Source organism: Salvia hispanica, chromosome 2, assembly GCF_023119035.1.
Source record: "Salvia hispanica cultivar TCC Black 2014 chromosome 2, UniMelb_Shisp_WGS_1.0, whole genome shotgun sequence".
Classification (NCBI taxonomy): domain Eukaryota; kingdom Viridiplantae; phylum Streptophyta; class Magnoliopsida; order Lamiales; family Lamiaceae; genus Salvia; species Salvia hispanica.
Genome location: NC_062966.1, coordinates 14,633,557 through 14,658,265, shown reverse-complemented (window position 1 = coordinate 14,658,265; position 24,709 = coordinate 14,633,557). Strand labels below are relative to the sequence as shown.

The 24,709-nt window shown below is 37.6% G+C and overlaps 3 protein-coding genes across 6 annotated transcripts; 2 read left to right on the top strand and 1 right to left on the bottom strand.

Annotated features, from left to right (window-relative positions):
- The first annotated feature begins 657 nt into the window (after nt 1-657).
- On the top strand, nt 658-7,870 carry LOC125205594 (transcriptional corepressor LEUNIG_HOMOLOG-like). Of its 3 annotated transcripts, none has more exons than XM_048104632.1 (18): nt 658-809; nt 1,368-1,465; nt 1,826-1,923; nt 2,103-2,212; nt 2,323-2,609; nt 2,705-2,780; nt 2,877-2,985; nt 3,402-3,451; nt 3,541-3,789; nt 4,872-4,943; nt 5,189-5,410; nt 5,587-5,725; nt 5,815-5,921; nt 6,143-6,292; nt 6,598-6,753; nt 6,858-6,977; nt 7,076-7,273; nt 7,427-7,870. In XM_048104632.1, exons 2-18 carry the CDS (start codon nt 1,434-1,436, stop codon nt 7,568-7,570), a joined length of 2,319 nt encoding a protein of 772 aa, XP_047960589.1. In that variant the 5' UTR covers nt 658-809; nt 1,368-1,433; the 3' UTR covers nt 7,571-7,870. The 3 variants fall into 3 exon arrangements, with proteins under 3 accessions (XP_047960589.1, XP_047960590.1, XP_047960591.1); XM_048104633.1 differs by having other exon boundaries at nt 710-854; XM_048104634.1 differs by lacking the exon at nt 658-809 and adding an exon at nt 888-1,087.
- Nucleotides 7,871-12,895: 5,025 nt separating this feature from the next.
- On the top strand, nt 12,896-14,473 carry LOC125207746 (cyclin-dependent kinase inhibitor 3-like). The gene is made up of 3 exons (XM_048107222.1): nt 12,896-13,299; nt 13,973-14,119; nt 14,212-14,473. The coding sequence occupies exons 1-3, from the start codon at nt 13,007-13,009 to the stop codon at nt 14,279-14,281; spliced, it is 510 nt and encodes a 169-aa protein (XP_047963179.1). The 5' UTR covers nt 12,896-13,006; the 3' UTR covers nt 14,282-14,473.
- Nucleotides 14,474-15,873: 1,400 nt separating this feature from the next.
- On the bottom strand, nt 15,874-18,273 carry LOC125204443. 2 transcript variants are annotated; one of them, XR_007173571.1, is made up of 6 exons: nt 18,026-18,273; nt 17,837-17,940; nt 16,829-16,926; nt 16,286-16,459; nt 16,091-16,189; nt 15,874-15,982 (listed from the first exon to the last, which is right to left on the bottom strand). XR_007173571.1 is itself a non-coding variant. In XM_048103106.1 (5 exons), the coding sequence occupies exons 1-4, from the start codon at nt 18,231-18,233 to the stop codon at nt 16,315-16,317; spliced, it is 555 nt and encodes a 184-aa protein (XP_047959063.1). In that variant the 5' UTR covers nt 18,234-18,273; the 3' UTR covers nt 15,874-16,189; nt 16,286-16,314. The 2 variants fall into 2 exon arrangements, 1 of the variants encoding a protein (XP_047959063.1); XM_048103106.1 differs by having other exon boundaries at nt 15,874-16,189.
- Between the last annotated feature and the right edge of the window lie 6,436 nt (nt 18,274-24,709).

The window sequence follows — 24,709 nt, the reverse complement described above, 5'->3', positions numbered from 1 at the left end:
GTCATACGGCAAACTAACATAGATTCAAGGCATACTAACATTTTTTAATGTATTTTTTTAATAAATTAGTGAGGAGTAGAGTGGGGCGGTGGCTCGTGTGTGGAAGCCCAGATTTTTTTTTATTATGTAATTTTTTTGATTTTTAGTTAATGTACTTTTTTTTATTTAAATAAAATTAACGAATTTTTTCCGTATATATGTCGTAAATTTAATTCCGTATTGTGATTTTAATTCCGTAAATATAGTATTTTTTGAATTATTTTTATTGCGGTTGGCCTATGGCTGGCCTAAATCTGACGTGGCAGGTGGATTTTTAATGCTGCTGACGTGGCAGGGGGAGAAACTGCTGGCCGATTTTTGGCCGAAGTACTATTGGAGATGCTCTAAACTTTTGAGTACCCAAGCCAATTGATTTAAGAAAAGAGATAAAAAAAAACGAAGCACCACAGCTTGCAAGACCAATATTGCTTCCAGATCAGCAATTATGGTGAGACCCATATCACAATCAAAGGCGCTTAAACATCGAACACCTCTCATCATCAGGCCAGCACTGGGCCCGCGTGTAAGTCCACTGCCACTTCACTAATATTAAAGCTGTTCGATATATAATGCGCTCACACTTCTACCACTCCGAACCTCTTATTTGAAGGAGTCCTCACTCCGAACCTCCATCCGAGCCTCTGCACCTATATAACCATCGCGTTTGATCCCCCCTCCCAGAGCTCAGGCTCAGATCCCGACATGACCTCTTTCCAGCAATTTTTCGGACTTCCCGTAGCCGATATTTTCGCCTATCACCCTTTTAATCGGTTATGCTCCCTTCTTCGCACTGGAATTCATGAATTATAAATTCGGTTGTTAACATCTCCGTGAATTCTGCTCTTTATTTGTTTATGATTTTAGAATCATAAAATTTATATTTGAAAGAGGTGTTAAAATTGAAATAGTTGTTGAGAAGCATGTTAGCTTGAAATTGAGAGGTATACAACTGTCAGATTGTTTGGGAGAACCAGGAGAAGCTTGATTCTGTATCACGATAGATTTGAAATTTGGAATTCTGGTGATTCGACGGACAAACTTTGACGAGGTTTTAACTTTTAAGCGTCTGTGATTTTGTGAAGTCACCTTAGGAATAAGTATGCGAACTTGACCATTTTATGTTCAGTTGAGATCTTATCGACAATTTGTGAATTTAGTTAGATTCCTGTTAATTGTGCTGTGAATTTAGTTTGAGGTCGGTTCTGATCAGGATCCTGCATGGATCGTAATCGCTGGGTTTGATCTCTCTAATTTGTGAGTTTGTGCGCAAAATTAGGGTTTCTAGCTCTTTTGAGGTAACGGGATTTCTGATTAAATTGCATTTTTAGGCGTGCTTGATTACGTTTTAAAGCTGGATTGAGGAGCCAATTCTCGAAAGAAAAATAAATCAAATCATGGCTCAGAGTAACTGGGAAGCTGATAAAATGTAAGGATTCTCAAACATTTAGTTCATACCTTCTCTCCTTTATTTTGCTCCCATTAGCAAATAAGAAAGCTTACCTGCAGAATACTTTCTTACTGTAATCTGTTTATTGTTCTTTCTTTACCCTTTTACGCCCGAAACTGGAAAGTTTATATGTTTATGATTTCCTGATTAGGAACACTACCCTTTTTCCAATAGTTAGCATTATTGATGACTAAAGCCTTTGATTTAAAGGCTCCAGAGCTCTGTTTTCTGCTCATTCTTTTGCCCACTGAAAAGAGCTTACAGTTCTAAATGTGTTCTTGTTTTGATTACTAGGAAGCACCGCTGAATAAGACTCACACTTTCTATAATGTTTGACAGGCTTGATGTATACATTCACGACTATTTGCTGAAAAGAAAACTGCATAATTCTGCAAAAACTTTCATGACAGAAGGAAAAGTCGCTACAGATCCTGTGGGTAAGGGATTTGTTAATTATTTTATGTGATTGGACTATTTTTTCGTGTCTTGTGCATTTGGATAAGCATCTTTTTGTTAATTCTTTGCCTTATGCCTGCAATGCATTCTGCTTCCTCACATTAGAGATACGTGTGTTGTGGATAATATCTTTCTTTCTAACTACTAGTTCTGTTTTTAGCTATTGATGCCCCAGGAGGATTTCTTTTTGAATGGTGGTCTGTTTTCTGGGACATTTTCATCGCAAGGACAAACGAGAAGCATTCTGAACCTGCTGCAGCTTACATAGAGGTTTGTCAAATTTTGCAGCTGTTATACAGTTTCATTATGAACTTGCACCATGCTGTTTGTGTCAAACGCACCATTTAATAGGTTCTTGTGATTTTTGCTACTAAACTTAGACACAACAAATCAAACAAAGAGAGCAACAACAGCAGCTTCAAATGCAGCAGTTGCAACTCATGCAGCAACGCAGTGCCCAATTACAGAGAAGGGATCCTAATCATCCACCACTTGGTGGTCCCATGAATTCTGAGGGGATGATGGGCCAACCATCTGCCAGTGTATTGGCTATGAAGATGTATGAAGAACGGATGAAGCATCCCCACCCCATGGATTCAGAGACATCTCCAGGCCTCATTGAGGCTAATAGGATGGCACTTCTTAAATCAGCTTCTGGTCAGCAAGGGTAAAACTGATATAACCAAATTCTACACCAGTGAATTTGAAGCTATTATATTGATCTAAATTAATAATTAGTTTCTTTTCCCATGGTTGAAACAGGCAGTTGATACAAGGCAACTCTGGGGGTATGTCTGCAGCCTTGCAGCAAATGCAGGGGCGACCACAACTGGCTACTGTAAGCACCAAACCATATTTATTGTTGGATTCTTAGCTTTGGTCTGCTGCCTTTCCCAGAGCATATTAATGTAAATTTGTCATGTGACATGTCCAGGACAATAAAGGGGAAGTTAACTTGGGTGCCACACAAAAATCTTTGCCTATGGACCCATCGTCGATTTATGGGCAGGTTCTCCAGTCAAAATCTGGACTGGGTGGTGCAGGTAATATTACTGACCTCGCCCAAACATTCTTTTGTCACAGTTTCACTCTTAGTGCTGTCATGAACTAGTTTACGGAATGTCTCTTTATCCATGCTAAAGATAAGTTATCGTAAAATGTAAGCAGTATAGTTATCGTTTCTACTACTACGATTTTAATTTTTTTATACTGTCTTCTGCTTGACTGGGGGAGATAGTTTTTTAACATTAAAATGGTTGCTAAAGAGATGGAAGTTCAAATTTAATTACATGCTTAATTATACTCCAGTTGTTTGGTTATTGTAATGAAGTAACAAAATTAATGTTATCCAGTTTGAGCATATTATGATTGCGTATAGCTCCATCTGGCATCAAAGTTATATTGCTTAAAGTCATATGCAAGTGCTCTCTTGCTCTTTCTAATCTTTTTTTATTGTTAGGATTAAATCAAGGAGTAACTGGTCTTCCACTGAAGGGTTGGCCTTTGACAGTGAGTTTGTTGTGATTTTATTGTCTACTGTTCTTTGATGAAGAACCTAATCGAAACTCATGAGTTCTGATACTTACCATATCACACAGGGAATTGACCAATTACGGCCAAGTTTGGGTTTGCAAGTGCAAAAGCCCAACCTGCCTACCCCAAACCAGTTCCTTTTGGCATCACAACAGCAACAAGCCCTTGCACAGGCTCAAGCACAGGGTAACCTTGGTAATTCACCTAACTATGGATTTGGAGGAGTGCCGAGAGGTAGTTTTAATGCAAAAGATGGCCAACCTCCTAGAAATGATGGATCTATTTGCTCCCCCGTGCAGTCAAATTCTCCTAAGGTTACTGTCTCTTTATTTCTAAATAGCACAATATGACAATTGAACTTTGGCTGTGCTATTTTTTTTTTTATTTCGGCATTTGCAACTGCTGTGGGTCTCAGGAAATGTATTTTCTAAATCAAGCTGCAATATATACCATGGTGGCCATTGTAGAAATTGTATATAGTGCTAGCATGGTAGTTTTGGTGCCCCAGTTTAAATTTTTCTGCATTACACAGAGTATCGACTCTTCCATCTTTTATTTTCTAGTTTGGTTGAGGGTACAAGGCGGGTGTGTGGGATGGGATTGTTAGGTCTAAATTATTTTGCCTGATACTAAATTTTAGTTAAAAGTGTACCTTTTCGCTTTTAATAAGAGTCGACTCTGTAAATTAATATCTGTACTGTACTTGTGAATCGTGATGATAAAATATTCCAAGTTTTGATGGGTATGTGTCATATCTCTGTAATTTCTGCAGAAAGAATAGGGCTTTGATTGTAAAGCATGATGCCAACACAGCTTTGATGGGTGGTTAAATTGTCTGCTCTCTTTTTTTCCCCTGGCTTCTTGGTTGAAGTTAGTTCCAACAACCAGTTGCTAGCCTTACCAATTGCTCCCTCCGTTCGCCATTAGGAGTCCCATTTCTTGGCGGCACGGGTTTTAAGAAATGTTAAAAAAAGTGGGTGGAAAATAGTTAGTGGAATAGGGGTCCCACTTGTATATATTAGTTTTAAATGAAATGTGAGTGGAATGAGTTAGTGGAAGGTGGGACCCTACCATTTATGGTAAAAGTGAACCGAGACTCCTATTCGCGGACAGACTAAAATGGCAAAACGTGACTCCTATTCGTGGACGGAGGGAGTACATGTCTTGGGACTGACTAATGGAAATATGTTTACCCTAGATGATTAGGTTTTTCTCTTATTACTTGCTCTACTACATATAATAAATAATTCTTACCAGGACAGATTTGATTTGTTTTAAACTGCTATGTTAAAGATGTGCTTCTACCCATAAGAACAATATAATTGACTCCCTTAATGATTAGTGGCATATAATAAGTTTGTTTGTACTTGGAAGTAATATTACTCATTCCGAGCAGATGAAAATGGGCCAAATGCAGCAGTCGTCCTCACAACAACAGGATCAGTTGCAGCAGCAGCAATTGCAGCAGGTTAGTTAATCCAAGGGCATGTGTTGATCCTACTTAGTTATCTGAGGGCATGTGTTGATCATATTTAGTTATCTGAATGTTTCTAATATTTCAGTTATGGCAAATGATATCCTGTAATCTCTCTGTTATTAGTTCTAACTGCTCCTACCGCAAGCCTCAGAACATTTACTTTCTATCCTTCTTCCTGATGATGCCTTGACTTTTGGCATACATAACAAACTGATGAATACTTTACTGTGAAACAGAACAATAGGAAAAGGAAACAACACTCTTCGTCTGGACCTGCCAATAGCACAGGTACTGGAAATACGGTAGGCCCCTCCCCAGGTTCACCACAATCAACACATACACCTGGGGATGGGATGACCACAGCCAGCAGCCTGCATAATGCTAATAATGTATCCAAGAGTATGATGATGTATGGTGGAGATGGAGCTGGTGTAATTGCATCATCTACAAATCAGCTTGTGAGGCTCAGTTTTGTCTTGAATCACTCAATTCATTTTGAATTTTATTTTCACCTAAAGTTGGTATCTTAAATGTTCATGAGATTTCAGTACTTTTTTATATTTCATTTTTTTTGGAGCATTCAATGCGGAGTCTTCATTACAATACATTGGTTTTTTGTACATATTTTTCATAGGATGATTTGGAGAACTTTGGTGACGTTGGCTCCCTTGAAGATAATGTAGAATCCTTCTTGTCTCATGATGGGGGAGATGGTAATATGTATGGTTCTTTGAAACAAAATCTTACTGGGCATAAAACTGAGACTTCTAAAGGTGGGATATGATATCTAGGCATGTTGCTGTTGACTGCTTCATACAGCTTCTATTTCTATAAGTTACTTAAATGATGTGTCCTATTCAAGGTTTTTCATTTGGAGAAGTTGGTTGCATTCGGACAAGAAATAAAGTGACTTGCTGCCATTTTTCTTCGGATGGGAAGTTGTTGGCTAGTGCAGGGCACGACAAGAAGGTAGGGTAACTATGCTCTTAAATAGTGTTTCAGTTAACTGGGTGTGTTCCATGTCATTATACTATATTGCTGTTTGCATTTTTGCCAAAAGAGTTAGGTCTATTGAATTAATTTAATGCTGTATTATATATTCATACATGGGTAACTAGATGAGCAGTGATCTATTTATGGTTAGATACATTTTCCCATACTTTTCTACTCACTCTTTGTCCTTGGATTAGGCTGTTCTTTGGAACATGGATACTTTACAAACAGAGTCCACCCCTGAAGAACACCAGTACTTAATTACTGATGTTCGCTTCCGGCCGAATTCTACTCAACTTGCTACGGCTTCATTTGACAAGTCTGTTAGATTGTGGGATGCAGCTAACGTAATGACCTCTTGCCTTCTGTTTGATAATTTTTAACTTTTTAGATTTTTTATGGCTGGCAGAAAATGCTCACACACACACACACATATAGCAACCTCCCCTCCCGTCTTATGTAGAATTTAATTTGGACCACTGATCTTTGTATGATGTGCAGTGGTCATCACAATATTCATCATTTTTATTTATACATAAAGATGCACACACTGTTTATATACTATGAAACTGTATGCTTCTGATTCTGATTATACTGAATTCATATCCGTAGTTAGAGGCACTTATTCTGCTCATTTTGTTCTTTTGCACAGCCAAGCTATTGTCTGCAAGCTTACACCGGGCATAGTTCCCACATCATGTCCCTTGATTTCCATCCAAAGAAGAACGATCTTTTTTGTTTCTGTGATAGTAAAAATGAGATACGTTATTGGAGTATTAGCCCATTCACCTGCACTCGCATGTCCAAGGTTGGGTATCTAACTTCTATATGTTGTCTATAAATATCTTCATCCTCATTAGTTTCAGTTCAGTGAGGCGCAATTCCAAATATAATCTTGTTGACTGCGTGCAGCAAGGAGGAAGTGCACAAGTGAGGTTTCAGCCTATAACGGGTCATCTACTGGCAGCTGCTTCAGACAAGGTCGTTTCAATCTTTGATGTGGAAAATGACAGGCAAACACATTCGTTCCAGGTTTTTTGCGTACTATGGACATCTTGGTTTGGGCCTCTAGGGGTTGAGCAATGCAATTAATTTATTTTCATCTCTTATAACTTTTGGTGATTCATTAGGGACATTCTGGTGTCGTCAACTATCTTTGCTGGGATCTTAACGGTGACCTATTGGCTTCCGTCAGTGAAGACAGCATTAAAGTTTGGTCATTGGCCTCTGGAGAGTGCATACATGAGCTTAATTCTAATGGAAACCAATTTCATTCTTGTGTTTTCCATCCAAGTTATTCTGCTCTCTTGGTGATTGGAGGACTGCGGGTAGCCAACTCTTTCTTTTTCTCTTTCTCTCTCACACACACAGACATTTCAAGCCACTGTCAAGCACATATATGCCCTTGCCTATTTTGGTTGTCTAATATGTTACTGCATATAATATGTTACTGACCTCTGAATAACCCTGTTGTGTTGTAGGCTTTGGAGTTGTGGAACATGGTAGAGAACAAAAGCATGACGGTTCCTGCACATGAGAATATAATAGCTTCTTTGGCACAGTCACCTCTGACAGGAATGGTTGCCTCAGCTAGCCACGACAGCTCTGTTAAGCTGTGGAAATAATGGTGGATAATTTTTCTTGGGAGATTTGTAATCTCTTTGGGAAGCTTCAGAGTCACTAGCTTGTATCAATATTGCAATATGCCTCTTTTGAGTTTATATATATACAGCAAATAGAGAAGCAGAGTGTTGAGGAGCCAACAAGAGGGAGCAGAGCAGGATACATTCACTAAACATTTCATTCATCTCTGCTCCTCTCCAACTAATTTACCTAGTGAACCACTAACGAGTTTGTACCAACAGCTGAAAAATGTGCAGTTCTGCTCCACAATCGAAAATTGCCATTGATTTTTTGCTACTTAACCAGTTGTTTCTCTGCTTAATTTGTGGTCGGATCACAAGATGCACTTGTATTATCGGTGATGAGGCTGGGGAGTTTTATTGAAATAACACCTGTATATTGAAGCGCTATCTCTACTATTTTTCTCCCTATCTATGCAATGCCAATTACAAAAATGAATGATGTTTCCACACAATACTGACATGATCATGGAGAACAATAAGTCAGCCCAATAACTTACTTTTGGGCTTTTCTCAAAAAAGATCCCATATGAGCAAAAACAATAGAAAGAAAAACAAGAATAAACTGCACTGATCATGCATGTTTCGGACTTCAATTTTAGTGTCATTTCGAGAGGAAAAAAAATTCGTAACCGGGTACCAAAGCTTGATATCACTGTTTGGCCTTATTGTGTTGTGTTGCTTATCTACAATTGACTACAAGAATTGCTCCAGATGCACATTAGGACCTCCAGTGACCTCGTCTGCTCTCTTTCGTGCAACTTCTTGATCGGCCATCTTCAACTGTTGTTGGAGTTGATTAACTATAGTTGTCATTCTGTTCCTGAGTATTCCTACGGTAGGATCAAACAACTCCAAAATGAGATGTTGGAAAGTGTTCGCCTACATTGTTTCTTAAAACCAAGGAACAAGTATGATCCAGAACGTCAAAAGGAAATAAAATACTAAATCTCTTAAAAATCCAAAGTGGTACTCCTACAATTTATGTTATCACAATATCATAATGTAAAAAATTAAGCCTAAATTTATTTTGGTTCTAAATTTTTTATTATTTTACGATTTTGTTCCAAAACTTTATTATGATAATTTTAGGTCCTTGACATCGAGAATTGTTTTTTGACCTTGAAGTGAAAGTGTTGTTAATTTCAAGATCAAAGCGATTTTCACTTAATTGGTAACTTAAACGCTATAAGTCCAATTTTGTTTTAAACATATGGTATTTTTAATCCTAAACATATGAGGAGAAACGGCATCATATATGTGAATTTAGGCTCTAGTTTCGCCTCCAAAGTGCACGCTGACGTTCGAGTTCATGGTCGTGCATCAAGAGAGATTTTGCAAATTAGTTAACGATTTGGTTTTGTTTGAGGGCGTAAAATTTTTTAAATTTAAATTTTTTTCAATACTCAAATATATTTATCAGTGTCTAAATCGTCTCCTTCTACGACACTCAATTTGGTTTTGGTTGAGATAATGATGAACGGTTACCAGGTCTCTATTTCCGACGCTCAAGTTCGTTTTGACAAAAGAAATCGTGTTTTTGGGCTTGAATTGCTTGATTTATAGTACTACTTATGTTTTTGCAAATCTTTATTCGGTGGTTTTTTTGGTTCAATATTTCTTGATCCGTATTTTTGCTGCATTTCCTTGTTCGAAGCTTGACCTCTTCTTCTTTGTTGCTGATAATTCGATTTTAATTTTGCCCTCGATTTCTTGTTCTTGCTTTGCCAAAATTTGTTGCGTTTCAGACTTAGTTGAAGCAACAAAATGCAAACTAGCTCTAAGTTGCAAAATCAGGTTATGTTTATTAATAAAGCATTACTTTAGAAAACTTAACGATCATACTAGTATCGTTTTAACTGAAAAAAAGAAATGGCTCTACTATTATAGAACATATCAAAATGACAAAATGACTCCACTACTATGAAGCGGAGGAAGTATATGACAATAAGGGTAATTCTATCGTTTAACGTCTTATAATAATTTTGATAAATAACATACATCATACTACTAAAAACTTTGGTCAAAGTCTATTCAGCAACTTTCTGAAATGGTAAATTAGTAATTTCAGAGTATACTATATATCATAAATTTAACATTTTTCTCAATTACTCTTAGTCTATGATTTGAGAGAAATTATGTATGCTTTTTAGCAAACGAAAAATGTTATGCGAACAAAATATTTCGCTATTTAAACAACGTCATTCAATACATTCAATCAATTAGGAGTATATTCTTAATTTGTACATATGCATATAGAGATGTCAGTGTAGCCCGCAATCCGTGGGCTGTCCCGAATAGCCTGTCAAATTTATAGGGTTAGGGCTGGAAATTTCTAGCCCGATAAAATAAAAACTCGATTAGCCCGCAACCGATTAATCTGCAACACGTTAGGGCAGACCCGAAAACTCGATGGGTTGGCCCAAAAACCTGATAAAATTTCTATTATTCTATTTTTTTTACTCTTAATTCGATACTTCATTGATTAATTTGATAATATAGATAACTACAAAAATATCTTTCAATTTTATATTAAATATACAAATTGCATATTGAATTTTTATTAATATAATAATAGATAAATAAATTATAAACTTCAAATTCACTAAAAAAATATTTAAATTTCTAAAATATGCATTAAAATTTCACGAAATATATCAAATATTAGTATTTGATCATATTTATGATTGAGTTTAAGCATATATCTCAATTTTATCATAATTAGATATTTTACATTTTATGAATAAAACTAATTTTCATCATTATTTATTGGATTAATTGCATGTTAATCTTATCGGCAACAACCTGATTAGCCCGTTGGGCTAGCTCGAAACCCGAGTTTCTAGGGTTAGGGTTGAACTTTTATAATGCGAAAAAAATCACAATCCAATTAGCCCGCACCCGATTGACCCGTAACCCGAATAGTGTTGGCCCGAAACCCGATGGGCCTACCCGATTGATCCTCACTGCTATATGTATGCATTATGTTGATAAATTCAGAGTTTATCATGATGATTTTTTTTTTGCTATGAGACAAATGAGAAAAATATCAAAGTTATATATAATTGGCTATTTTTAAAAATTGCAGGATTAATCAGAATTTGACCAAACTACATCATTTTTTTTTTCATTTGCCCTAAAAACTTGGAGTACTCATCTTGATTTTGTAATCTAGAATTATTTACTACTCCTTCCTTCCACCAAATGTTGTCCATATTTATTACTTCGTTCCGTATATAAAATATTATTTACTTTTAATTTTTATTTTGAGTAAATGGATCTCAAGTTTTACTAATTCATTACACTCACTTTCTGTTATAAAATTAATATATAAAAGGAAAATTAATATATAAAAGTGATACTCACGTTAGATTAACCTTTTAAATTCTTTTTTCTTAGTATCTTAACGCTCTCGCCAGAGTTAAATGTGAACGGAGGGAGTACTGTATTGCTAATATAGGTGGTGTAAGAGCACTCCCAATGGGGGTGGCGAAAATCCGGCGAAAAATCGCCGAACATCGCCGGATTATCGCCGGCCGTTGTGGTGAAATCGGCGATAATCCGGCGATAATGTTACCGATATTTCGCCAACCGGCGTTTTTTCGCCGGATTATCGCCGAGCGATCGCCGGCCACTGTGGGCGACGCTCGGCGATAATCCGGCGATATTTAAATTTTTTTTTTTTTTTCCGGCCCAACGGCTATTTTTACATCCCACCCCTATAAATATTTCCTCCACTTCCTCCATTCATCACCCACAATCTTCATTCTCTCCATTTTCAATCTCTTCTCCCAATCTTCAATCTTCATCAATCTTCCAAAAATTATGAGCTTTTGGAAGAAAAATTCCCGCTCGGGTAAGGGTAAGGGTAAGGGGAAAGAGTCGAGTTCACAAATTCCCAACACGGATGAAGCAAACGAGCAGTGGATGCACTCGTTGTTGGCGATGGGTTCTCCTCCCGGCCAACTTCCATACGCGGGTCCGTCTCCTTTGCAGACTCCTCCGGCGCGGAGACTTTCTCCGTACTTCAACTCTGCCGGCAGAATGCCCTCTCCAGCCGACGATGTGTATCGGCCCCAGTTCGACACCCCCGGATCAACCCCAGGCGACCAAGAATCTCAGGCCGCGACACTGAGCGCGGAGGACTTCGAGGTGGAAGAAACGCCCACCGAGCCGCCTTCTAGGAGCGGGAGGGGGAAGGCGCCGGCGTCGTCGGCTGCGACTGATACGGGTTCCGATGAGAGGCCGAAGCGGGTAAGGACTACTTACACTCTGCAAGAGTCCGAGCTGATAGCCACCTGCTGGGCGGACACGTCACAGAACGCGGAGCGCAGCAACTACCAGACTGAGATCATATTCTGGGAGCGGGTTGCCGCGAAGTACAGGAGCCACAAGACTGCCTCAATGAAGGACCATGGCAGCGAGGCGATCCGTCGGCATTGGGAGCGCCTCATGAGGGACTGCGGCCACTTCAACGGTATTTATTCTAACTTGTTGGCGAACATGCCCAGTGGCCAGAACGAGCATATGGTCCGAGATGAGGCCATGCAGAGGTATTGTGGCAAGTACTTGTCGAAGGGGTTCAAGTATTGGAACATCTACGATCAGCTGAAGGATCTCCCCAAATTCCGGACGGGGATGCACGTCGCGCTGCACGGGAAATCGGTGCGCTCGCGACTTAGCGTTTCGGAGAGCGAGGGGAGCGCGACCCACATCGACTTGAGTGGGGATGGTCCGCACGAGCGCCCGGAGGGAGCGAAGAAGGCGAAGGGGAGGCGGAAGGGGAAGGGCACAACGTCGGAAGTCGAGTCGGAACCCCACATCGACTTAGAAAAAGCCACTTATTCGAGCAATGTCGCCAATCTGACGCAGATGTACACGCTGTACTTCACCGGCGGCGGGACCCCTGAAGAAAAGGCGGCCCTCTGGAAATGCATCCAAAGCCTGCAGATTACGATGGGCCTCGATCCCGACGCCCCTCCGGCCCCTCCGTCTTAGTTTTTTTTTTTTTAAATCTTTGTTTATTTGCGTTTTTTATTTGTAGTTTTTTTTTTCTCGTTGTATTATATTTTCCAATGATTAATACAACGATGAATTGTTCATTATTAGTCTATTTATTAAATACATTTGTAGGGAAAATTAAATAATATAAAAAATAATGATGTAAAAATGAAATGTTGAGTTAGGGAGAAATAAGGGAGAAATAAGGGAGAAACCAATGTAGCAGTTGGCTAAAAACTGGGGATAAAATGTGATGCTGATGTGGCGCTGATGTGGCAGAAGTTAGGGAGAAATAAGGGAGTGCTCTAAGGGATTTAACACAATTTAACATCGCCTCTCTCTCTCTCTCCATGGAAATTTGAGTATAGTTCTCACACATTTTAACGGGCTTCGAGGGATCCATATTCCATAGTAGCCATGGGAAAATGCACGAAGAAAGCAAAGATGACGTCTGACGTAGCCCTCACGGATGTCTCAGACTCACACTCCTACCTCGGTATCCGCACCCACACCAAAGCCCTACCCCTCTTTCAGCGCCTTCCATCCGCCGCCGCCTGTTCCCTCCAGCTCCGCTCCATGCAGCCGCAGAATTCACGACGCAGCTACGGTTGCAGAGGTGAAGAATACACCGAAATTGGAAGGCATGAGAATTTTTCACCGCCACATTCTGCTCAAGGAGAAAATAATTTGGATTCTGATGTTCCACAAAGGTTCTCTCTTCCTCTCTCTCTTGATCCCTTACTTTTTTGTATGCAATTAAGATTTTTTCACAATCAGTTTGATATGTTTTAATTAATTTTGTCGTTGTACTCACTCGAATAAAATTCTCCTTTTTTGTTTTCGCCAAATTGTTGTACTTGACCTAAATCCCTCGACATTATAAACTCATTTCTTAGTTTTTCAACGTATTTGTGATTCAGCTTTACCAAACTCGAATTCCATGTATGTACTATGTGATTTGAATATTAGTAGTAAAAAAGGTTAATACTTTTTGAATCTGGAAGTGGTGGTTGAAGTATTAGTGAGTGAAAGCAGTTGTTTCGGTTAGTGAGTGATGCGATTCACCTCTCTCAGTGAATATGAATGAGTTTGGGACCTTTCAATAAATATTTCTACTATTTAAATTCGGAAAGTTGCCAGAAAAGGAAACTTCAGAAAATAGCTTTTGCAAAATGGTTAGCAGCGGCTGTCACAGATTGGTTGTTTTAATGATATGATGTGCAACAACATTTATTTCCATGTGCATCACAAAACCCCACTTGCCTTATGCTATAGATACAAATTAAGCACTTTCACTCCCATTGACAAGAATGTATATAGGTAGGATTTATGGTTGCATTCAGTTCATATCCAGTGGCACATTTGTAATTTTGTTGACTGCAGTTCCACCGGGGCCATAACTAGGACAAAGCAAGCATGTTCGAGTCGAAGGGCACAAAACGCATATGTTAGGATCGCTCCTCCTGCGCATGAACTGGAGGAGTTTTTCGCCCGCGAGGAGCAATTGGTGCAACGCCGTTTTGCCGAAAAGTATGGCGCTTTACACCTTTTCTTTAGGTGTCATGAAGCTCATCTTCTTCAATTCATCACTATATTTTGTGTTGTGTGTGTTTGAATTGCAGGTACAATTTTGATATTGTGAAAGATTTGGCGCTGCGTGGACGCTACGAATGGGTAGCAGTGAGACCATAAAATGAGTGTGTGTGTTTATTTGGAAGAGAGTAGGGGTGTTTGTTTGGTCACTAACAATACGCATGTAGAAATTCCCTAGAAAGTGTAATCAATCATTAAGCTTGCTTCAAGTTTCCTACCCTTGTAAATACGTATTTTTCATGTGTAATTCTCCTTTACGAGCTTCCTTGAAAATCCTGCTGTTTTATGGTAGGACTGCTACTCTTTCAATAAGAATGCGACAACGGGTAGTTGGAAGAAATAGTACTCCATAAAATTGTGTCAGACCAAAGACTTTCTAGAAAAAAGATTCCAGTAAATAATACTCTCTCCACTCCATCCTGATTCCTGAGTAAAGCGTTCTTTTTTTTATATCATAAAACAAACTTCATACTTTTGGGCACAAAATTGTAAAAATGATATTTAGATTGTAAAGTGAATAGAAATGAAATATGAGAGAGAATAAAGCATTGAAAAAATTGAAGTAAAAAAGAGTAAATTAGTTGTTTTTTGCAAATAAAAAAAAAAAAGAAAGAAAATATGAAGTCCCCAAAGGAATACTAATCACTGGATGGAGAGAATCAAGATCATTGTTGAAAATGACGAATTGTGACATAGATCTATAGATAGGTAAAGAGCAACAAGATTGAGTGAGAAATCACGGGTAACATAAAATTTCCCAAACGAATCTCACACTATTTGATCTGAACGTTGTCAGCAGAGAGTGGGGGTTTACATGAAATGAATTTTCACTGTATTTTGTCCCTTGTCTCTCAAACTTGTGGTGCTGCACAGAGAGGGTACATTTTTCAAATTTTTACCTGACCAACCTACTTGATGATACATGTACGTATACATGTAAGTATACATTTGGGTTGGTTGTTCACATGGAACATAGACTCGAAGCAGAGTATTTATTGTCACGAGTCTGTCAAAATGTCTTGAAATTCGAATCATATTCTCTCTTGTGACACAAGTGATACTCCATTTTACTTCTTTTTAAAGCTTTGATTATGATTGAATATCAATTCCATCATCGCAACAACAAGATTGAATTAACACACATGACCAAATAAGTAGTACTACTATTGCAACTATTTATTGCTCAACTACCTGTCATTCATTCTATATAAATGAACGTTCATCAAACAAGCAGTATACTGATTGTAGGGTAGAGTAAGTACCACGACCAACCAAGGCAAAAACCTGTGTGCGGCCTGACCGCACTCTCTTATCTCTATCAAGGCAAAAACTTGCATAACTACAGTTTATTAATCCTCGATTAGGATTTGATTAAACACCTAATATAAGATTTATGAATCTTCAAATCCACCTCACGCTTCGATGGATTCAAGAATTACGAGTTTATTTGATCATAAACAGTGTGTATAATTTTTTAAATCAGATTACTTTAAAATGTAGTTCTATCATTTAAAACTTGCAGTTCATGTACCTGATAGATTGGTAAAAGTGGATCCTTCCCAAAGTCATTTTTCTGGTCAGGGAGTAAAATATTTTCAGAAAGTTATTCACTCTGCAGAAATACAAAACAAACACTCGAAAGGGAAGATCAAGATATACAAGAACTTATGAGCAAACTAGTATGCAAGATATACAAGAAATGATGAGCAATTGGTATTGCTTTAAGTTTCAGCATAGACTACAGTGTTACATGGGGAATTTCGTTACATTCCAAGTTTCCACGGACGATGTCACGATAAACTAGCATAAAAAGAGCCAACAAATGATTTTTCGATCAACTGTGAAATCGTCTAATAAACTCAGCTGTAAAAGAAGCAATGTATATCCACTAGAGTATTTGAGGATTACCATTTACCACAAATTCCAGGAGGCCTCCCAGAAATAGTTCCATACTATATTAATAATTTCTCTCCACGCACATCCCAGAGGTTCCCCAACCAGATAAAGCTGAAACATCAAGTTATGCAACTTAATCATACTTAGCGGAAGAAACATAAAAGAAACTTAGTATGTGACTGAACAGGGTGCAAAGTAGTACCCTACCATAAATTTTACAAATTTGAAGACAGCATCTATTCCACTGAAGTTGCCAAGTCCGAAGGAGGTACCAATTTTGTGTCAGACATTTCAACTTCACAGGCACTACTGTTAGACACAGTCTCACTTTCCAATCTGATCTGCTTGAGCCTGGCTACTCTTACAGCATGAAGCTCATATCTGGCCATAAAGCAAGATAAGGCATATACATAATCCTATGAAATTTCATGTAGTCATGCTCAAAGAGAAATTGCATGAGAGTATGAGACATCGTATGACCATGCCCACAAAAAATGACAGATTTGGTGTAGGTGGGACGTTGGGGGTTGCTATGCAACCACATAAAATTTATTAGTTATGCATATCTTAAAAAAGCGCAACAGGACAAATCTAAACACACCATTTAAGTTTTAGCAAAGTTGCAGTTTGTTCATTTGGTTTCTTTGTATCATTATTCAAATGATCTGAAAAAGCTCAGGTTCAACTAATTAAGACAAACTACTACTATATTACACAATTTACAGAGCTTATATAGGTCAGAGAACTCACTCCACCACCAAACTCCTAACAAGAGTAAAATATATTCTCCAAAACTGCTTTTCCTTCAAATAGCGAGGGCATAATTGAAATCGTAGTTGCGCAAGTTCCTGAGGAAAAGATTAATAGTGTTTTTGGTAAGAAAATAACTAATCAAACATTCTTAGAGTTAGTTTCCAGAAGAAGAAAAACAGAACTTCTACCCTAATTTGCAATTTTTGTATGACCATTAATACGTTACAATTACAACACCGCCATTTAATATTTTGCAATTACATCGTCCTCAATATGTTCAGCAATAAAATTGTGACATTTCATTGGTAAAATGAGGCTGCTTTAGTGGTACACTTTAGACAAACTTCGATGAAAAATTGCAAATTCTGCTAAACTTCATCAATAATAGAGTCATTTAAGCATCATTTGCTTAACTACACACTTGCTATGGTTGCCATGAAGCCAATCAATTAATTGAAAGGAAATCAATCCCCGAAGATGATGTTGGGAAGCCTAATACTTCGAAAAAGGGCTACTAATGATTCACATAAGCAACAATACCATGATAAATTGATAACCTTCCCTTTGCCATCATCGCCGTCATAACTCTTATTTTATTACCTTTCTTCCATACTAGCCTCTTTAGTTTTCAAACCAAATGCTAATGCAACAAAAATTACAGTACATTTTAGATACACAAGGCAATCTGCATCACTCTCCAATCACTCCATCTCAAATTACTTCACCAAACAGAAAAAGGTTCATAGTTTAACAGTTTGAGACAGCCCAGGAAAGCATATACTCTATATATCTAGTGAATGGCCCTTCTTCAAATCCTTTTCTCCAGTGATACTTTCCTATTGAACCACCTAACATCACATGTTGGATAATATTTCTCTAGAAATAAGGTCAGCAATCCCCAGCATAAGCAAAATTAAGTAAATTCTCAACAAAATTTATGATGCATAATACTCCTGGGAGGAAATCTTCAAAATTAAATAAAATAAAATAAGAAAAGAATCATACCTTGACTCTGGAAAGGACAAGCATAGCATGAGTTTCCTGCCAGTCAGAAAGATCCATCCGTACATTCCCAGACTTTCCAACATCAGAGCCACTTTCTTCCTCGTCTGCGAAACCACCAAGCATTCAACAATGTCTAAACCTAAATAACTTACACACACACGCTCACATAGAGCAATCGAGAGAGATTACCAGGAAGAGCGAAGTTCCTGAAGGTGTCAATAGAGAATGATTTGACCAATTCGATTAATTTCTCTGTGATTCCATAGATTTTATCCTCTTCTTGGGGTTGTAATTTGTTTTCGGAACTTTTGCTAGCGCTGGGAGCGGCCGCGACGGAGGGCAACGACGCCTTATTCAGATTAGAAACAGTTCGCCGGAACCATTTGTATGCATCCATTGCCACAACGCATCATCAGTCTCTGCAATTTACAACAAGTATTGGGCCATATATTTGGGGCCATTCTGTATGATAAAATTTGGGCTAGCAAGATTCTTTATTTTTTTCGATTGAAATAAAGACTAATGAAGAATGACTGTGAAATGATTTATTTAAAAAATATAAACTATTTCTTTTTAATACGTCTAAGTTTCTAATTTTGGAAACTCATTTTTCCATAAGACTGTAAAAAATTTTTCTCAACGTTAAAAACTTTTTCTTTCTGTCTTCATTTTACTTATTTATTATGCATTAAAATTCATGTTAAACCTAATGCTCGTATATTTTTCAGGGACGGATGGAGTTATAAATATACTAATAATCACGGATTAAATTATAAAATATAATAGTTACAAATTATAGTACTAGTATATTACATTTATAGCTACTATTTTAGAATTGTTGAAATCTATTAAAAGTCTGTGCCCTTTTTGGTGGGAATCATCATAAAAATTTTGACAGCATCGTGCTAAAAATTTGTGACCTTATTGTAAAGTCTGTGAAAAGTCTGTTGTGCCCTTTTTGGTGGGAATCATCATAAAAATTTTGACAGCATCATGATTAAAAATTCATGACCTTGTAAAATCCAGTTGATTAAAAGTAAAGCTTATGTCAGTTTTCTTTGTATGTAATGAGAATTGTGTGTGGTAGGTTGCAGCAATGTGTTTTATACTTGCATGGGCTTTTGTAAAAAAATTATCCTAAACCCTACTTAATCTACTATCAAATTATCATCTGAATAATTCAATTCAATAGCCACCAACAATCTAGCACTTTCAAACTATGTTAAAGAGACAATAACAAGGACAAAAACAACACTAAATTATTAGCCAAAAATATATAAACATCAAGCACATTGTTGGTGACAAAACACATGAAATCAATGGTGTAGAAACATCCAAAGAAACCTAAATTACAACTTGGCGCAACATAGATATTTAGCCTAAACACATAGTAAACTTTGCAATAAAAACCATAAGAAGCATGCTCTCGTAGATTTGGAGTTAATTTGTCAAGATGTTGGCCGGAATTTCTTCATTATCTTCTTCATCTTCTCTTTCTATCTTTGTCCTCTCTTTTTGCGTGTCTGAAAATGTTTGAATGTCCTCCAAAAACTGCTCCCAATCCTATTTGAAAACACTGAATTTCGGTAGTTGGTGCGTCAGGTCACCCGGTCGGGTGCCAAAATGGCTCAAAACTTACCCGACCGGGTGAGAAGCCTTTGGACTCCGCATGCATTGTTAGATAACACCCGACCAGACGAATTGCTTCTAGACTTCTTACACTTATGAGATAGCACCCGACCAGGTGCCCGTTGCACCTCTCGACTGGATGGCTGGTCTGTACTGTAGAAGACACCTCCTAGCTTATTTCCAGCTCCATTTTACACTGCATTCTACTTCCTACACTAGAAAACACACTTTTGCAAGCATCAAACCATGTTAATCAAGTATAGTTAAGGGAATAAAGATGAAAATTTTGATTCATACCAGTGCACTTTTGTTCAGATATGCTGTCGGACTAACACTACAGTAGTAGTCCATAATGGGATCACCTGCACTTCCGAAGAAGGGAAGCAAGTGGGGGTCATGGGCAGGACTGGGAGTGGAAAAACCACGCTGATCAGCACCTTGTTTCGTCGCGTCGAGCCACATGGCGGGCGGATACTCGTAGATGGACTTGATATTTGCTCTATAGGCCTTAGAGATTTAAGGATGAAGCTCATCATTATTCTTCAAGAGCCAACTCTGTTTAGAGGAAGTGATAGAATAAATCTTGATCCGTTAGGCCTTTACTCTTGATTATGAGATTCGGAACGTGAATTCTATTAATAATAATCTAATATAAATGCATGAACTATTTTTTATTAATCTGATTGATTGACCATGGATTAATAATAATCTGATTGATTAACTCAACAATAAACGAAATCAATACTATCTAAATCCAATTTCATTATAATATGAACCAAATTAATATAATCTAAATCAGTAATTCATTATCAACCTAAACAAAATTTATACAATCTAAATCATGAATTCATTATCATAAACAAAACTAATACAATCTTCTCTCGGCAACGACAACCTCCTCATCAACGATAGCCACCTCTCCGTCAATGACGACCTCCACCTCTCCAACTACAGCTCTCCATCAACAACAGCCTCCACCTCTCCATCTACAACCTCCTACTCTCCATTAACAACCACTTTGTCATCAACAACCACCTTTCCATCAACAACCAACTCTTCATCAACAGCAGCCACAACTACGTCTCCATCAAACACAGCTACGTCTCCATCAACCAAAGCCATCTGTTCAGCAACCAAAGCATCAAAAGCTATCGTCGAATTATGTGGCATTGCTTAATCTCATGGTATCTAAGGCCCTGAGACGTAAAGATATCAACTCCTCCTGTTATGTTTGTAAAGTTGCTTGGAACAACGAGACCAAACAAAGAACAAATGAGACATATCGCAACTTAGGCCCCTTGCTCATTCACAAAGGGATAGAGCCCACAAATGAGTAACAGACGAAATCTCTTGCCATTTGCTACCATGTAGCATCACTGGTCAAGAACCAAAAGATACAGAATTCAGTTAACATCTAAATTTAGATATCAATAATCACAAGTAAGCTCAAGAGGTGTAAATCATGATAAATTGAATTCAAGTTTACTTATGTTTCATAGTTTGACAGAGTACAATTGAATTAGAACTGAAGTGTACTCATGTTTCATAGTATGACATAGGATAATTGAGTTTAGTAATTTAAGCGGTGTTATCCATAAATACATTAATCAATAACCGCTTGAAGAGATTAATCGCACTTAGAGGCAAATCACAACCAATTAAATTTCAAACAACAAATCAATGGTCAATAGCGCACAATTCAATTAAGATATCAATAACTACTTGACATATCACAAATTATAAAGCTAATGAATATATATATATATATATATATATATATAGTATATCTATAATCGAACTTGAATTTAAACAACAAAATCAGTAATCAATAGAGCACAATTGAGTTTAGCACAGTAAATTTAAGCGGTACTATCCATAAATACGTTAATAAATAATCGCTTGACAGAGAATAATCGCACTTAGAGGTAAATCGCAACCAATTAAAATTCAAACAATAAATCAACAGTCGGTAGCGCACAACTGAATTTAGAAAATTAATAATTGCTTTACAGAGCAAAGTTTAGTGAGCTAATGAATATATAAAACTATAATCTCACTTGAATTTAAACAACAAAGCATAAATTAATAGAACACAATTGAGTTAGCGCAATAAAATTTAAACGATATGATCATAAAGACAGATTTTAAACCGACCGTGAGGAGGAAGTGCTCCTTGCACATGTTGGTGTTCATGTTCGTCCATGGTGAAATGGAGGAAATGAATCAGACAGGAGGAAATGAAACAGAATGGGTGAAACGAAGCACCCATGAAATGGGGGAAATGAAACAGAGGGCGGGAAAATATATTTTTGAATGAGAATTTTGGAGGAATCGCTCTCCAACTCTTTTTGATACTCCCTCCGTCCCAAGCACATTAGTCTCTATAGTTTGTTACATCAATTATTGAAAATATAAAGCATAATATTGAAAAGATAAAGAATTCTTTGATCACCTAAAGACACTTAACTTGACAGGGTTGCTTTGGCGAAAAAACTTGGAAGCTAGGGTGGGGAGGCAAGATGATATATGATATCAACATCAATCTTTAGAGATTATGTGATATCTAAAAAAATATAATAAACTTTAAAAAGAAAAAGGAACAAAATAAGAACAAGTTGAGAATGCAAGAACAAAATAGCTACCATGTTGAATAATTTTAAAGTGAGGATCGCGTATCATTGTACAAGATTGTACCTAGATCCAGTGGACTAATTGTCCATGACGATTACCCAAACAAAAAAAATCAATAAGACATCGATTTACATTTGCATACAAACACATGAAACATAACATATTCTACAAAAAGAAACTTACATAATTTCGTAGATTTTTAATTAACTCATCAATCAGATGAGAGCCAATGAATCCGGCTCCATCAGTAACCAAAATTCTTTTTCATCGATTAAAAATGGTTCTGATGTCAACAGTCGGAGTATGAGAGACAAAATCGATGGGAGATATCTAGAGGGTGCTGAAGAGTTGGAGGGTGTTGAGAGACAACACCAGAGGACCCGCGAGACTATGGCCTGACAGAGGTAGCTCCAAATGGCTCATGAGACACACTAGTGTCATCCATATTAGCCGCGACCATAACTTTCCTCTGTTTATCTACATTTTTCCGATGCCCATTAGTAATGCTATGGCCACCAAAGGAACCAACTAACATGGTATTCCGCCCTCGGAATTGAGAAGTCCCAAAATTCCTACATGGTATGCACGTAGTGTTAGAAATAAAGGGATAAAATTCCCAAGCCGTTACAAGCAGTACTCTAACTATTAAAATCGAAGGAAGATAATAACAATAAGTGGAATGAAAATTACAACGGAAATAATAAAACAAACCGAACTATAAGTCGAGTCGAGGGAAGCCCTCTTTCCGCAAGACAAATTACGCCCCGGCTAGTGCTCACGGAATGGCGTATTGTCCCCAAGATAAAACGACTTCCTCCTAGCGTGTAGAAGCACCTCAAACCCGTAAGGCACCGACGAACTTGATGGAGTTCCGAGAATCGAGCTATGCAATGCTACTATAATATAGAGAACTAGAGAGAAGAGAGAATGCTTTTAGTTGGTATATTTTCCCTCTTCCAAACTCCACCTATTTATAGGATAGGGGAGGTGATGCACTATTTATTAGCACTAAAAATACCCGCAAGTATACAGGGTAGATCTAGTATAGCTAAAGGTCAATACCGGGATATCGAACACGGGGAATATAATTGCAACTGACTATTATGTACTAAGTATCAAATACTATCTAGAGAAACAAGAGATTTGGTTTAACTAAGCATAAATAAATAAAGTAAAACGATAAAAGCAAAGAAGATAGAATTAGGCAAATAGAGGAATTTCAAGGATAATGATTTCACTGACTCTTTAGTTATTCTAATTAGTTCTACGTTCATCCGACTCAAGTTTTACCACGATCTCTCCCTATCATGCACCAATACTCATGTCACAATTATTGTATGAACATATAAGATAAACCAATCAAAGCTATCACCGATCAAAGATTGACAATAATCAAGGTAACAGCCAATTAGTCGAACAAAAGTTCAAGAAAAATCAAATGGAAATGAGTTTTGAACATTAAACATAAAAAGAACTTCATAAAAGTCAAATACTATCAAACCTCAAAATTCTGTTGTTTAGTAATCCATAGACATATGAACTAAAACAATAATTAAAGCACGAGACATAAAATAAACAAACAAAACCCAAGGATGAATCTTGAAGTCTTCATGCTCCTCTTGCCTTGCTTCAATCTTCAAGAATGATGGGTTAAATTCTATGAATGAGGTTATGTGGTATATATAGGCTTGAGAAGGATTTAAATTTGGTAATAAGTTTCCTCCAATCATTAGGAAAGATGTAATTTTCGTTCCCCGTAGTAGAAGGAAAAGATTTGGCTTCACAAGGTAATATCTTCTTTCCGTCTTTGAATTTCCGCCTAGACTGCAGCTGGCAGCTTTGCGCGACTTTAGTAGAACGGCCATAACTCTCTCCACATAACTCCGATTGATGTGATCTTGGTACCAACTTGAAGCTCTTTTCAAGACGAAGATAATGGTTTGTAGAAGCCCTTATCGGACTTTAGGAGGACACCTCAAAGGTCTTAGCATTAAGGGACATTATAAACCAAATGGAGGTTACAAGAACATGAAAGGCCAAAGGACTTAGGCAACATGAAAGGCCAAAAGCCTCTCCTTATTTTACACGTTTTGTAACAATCCCCCACATTGGTTAGAGCACTGCAAGCTCAAACCAACACAAGACGTGTATGCATGCATGCAGACTCTTCGCTCAATTCTCGAAGAACAATATTGCATTTGGAATAGTAGCTTGGGGCTTTGAACTTTCCATAGTCAACATTATCGGGCATACCGGAGGCCTGGTAGACGTGATGCCTTGAAACCATTCATCCTTGGTGTATACCGAGACAATAATATTGACACAATACTATTTACAAACTCATCAGTTCTCACGTTTGTGTCCTTTACTGGCCATGGACACCACTTTGGATTCATAAGTGATTCACATGTTGAAGCGGCCCACACTTCTTCACTTACATAGGTGATTCTTTTCCAGGTATCCCAATACCCACCTCCTTGAGGTTTCTAAGAATCATTAAAAGTCAAAACTTAGCCTCTTACCACATGCAGGTTACAACACTCAATGCTTTCTAAAGAATGGGCGAAGATTAAAAAATCTTCCGAGTGTTACAACTAGAGATATAGCTTTGTT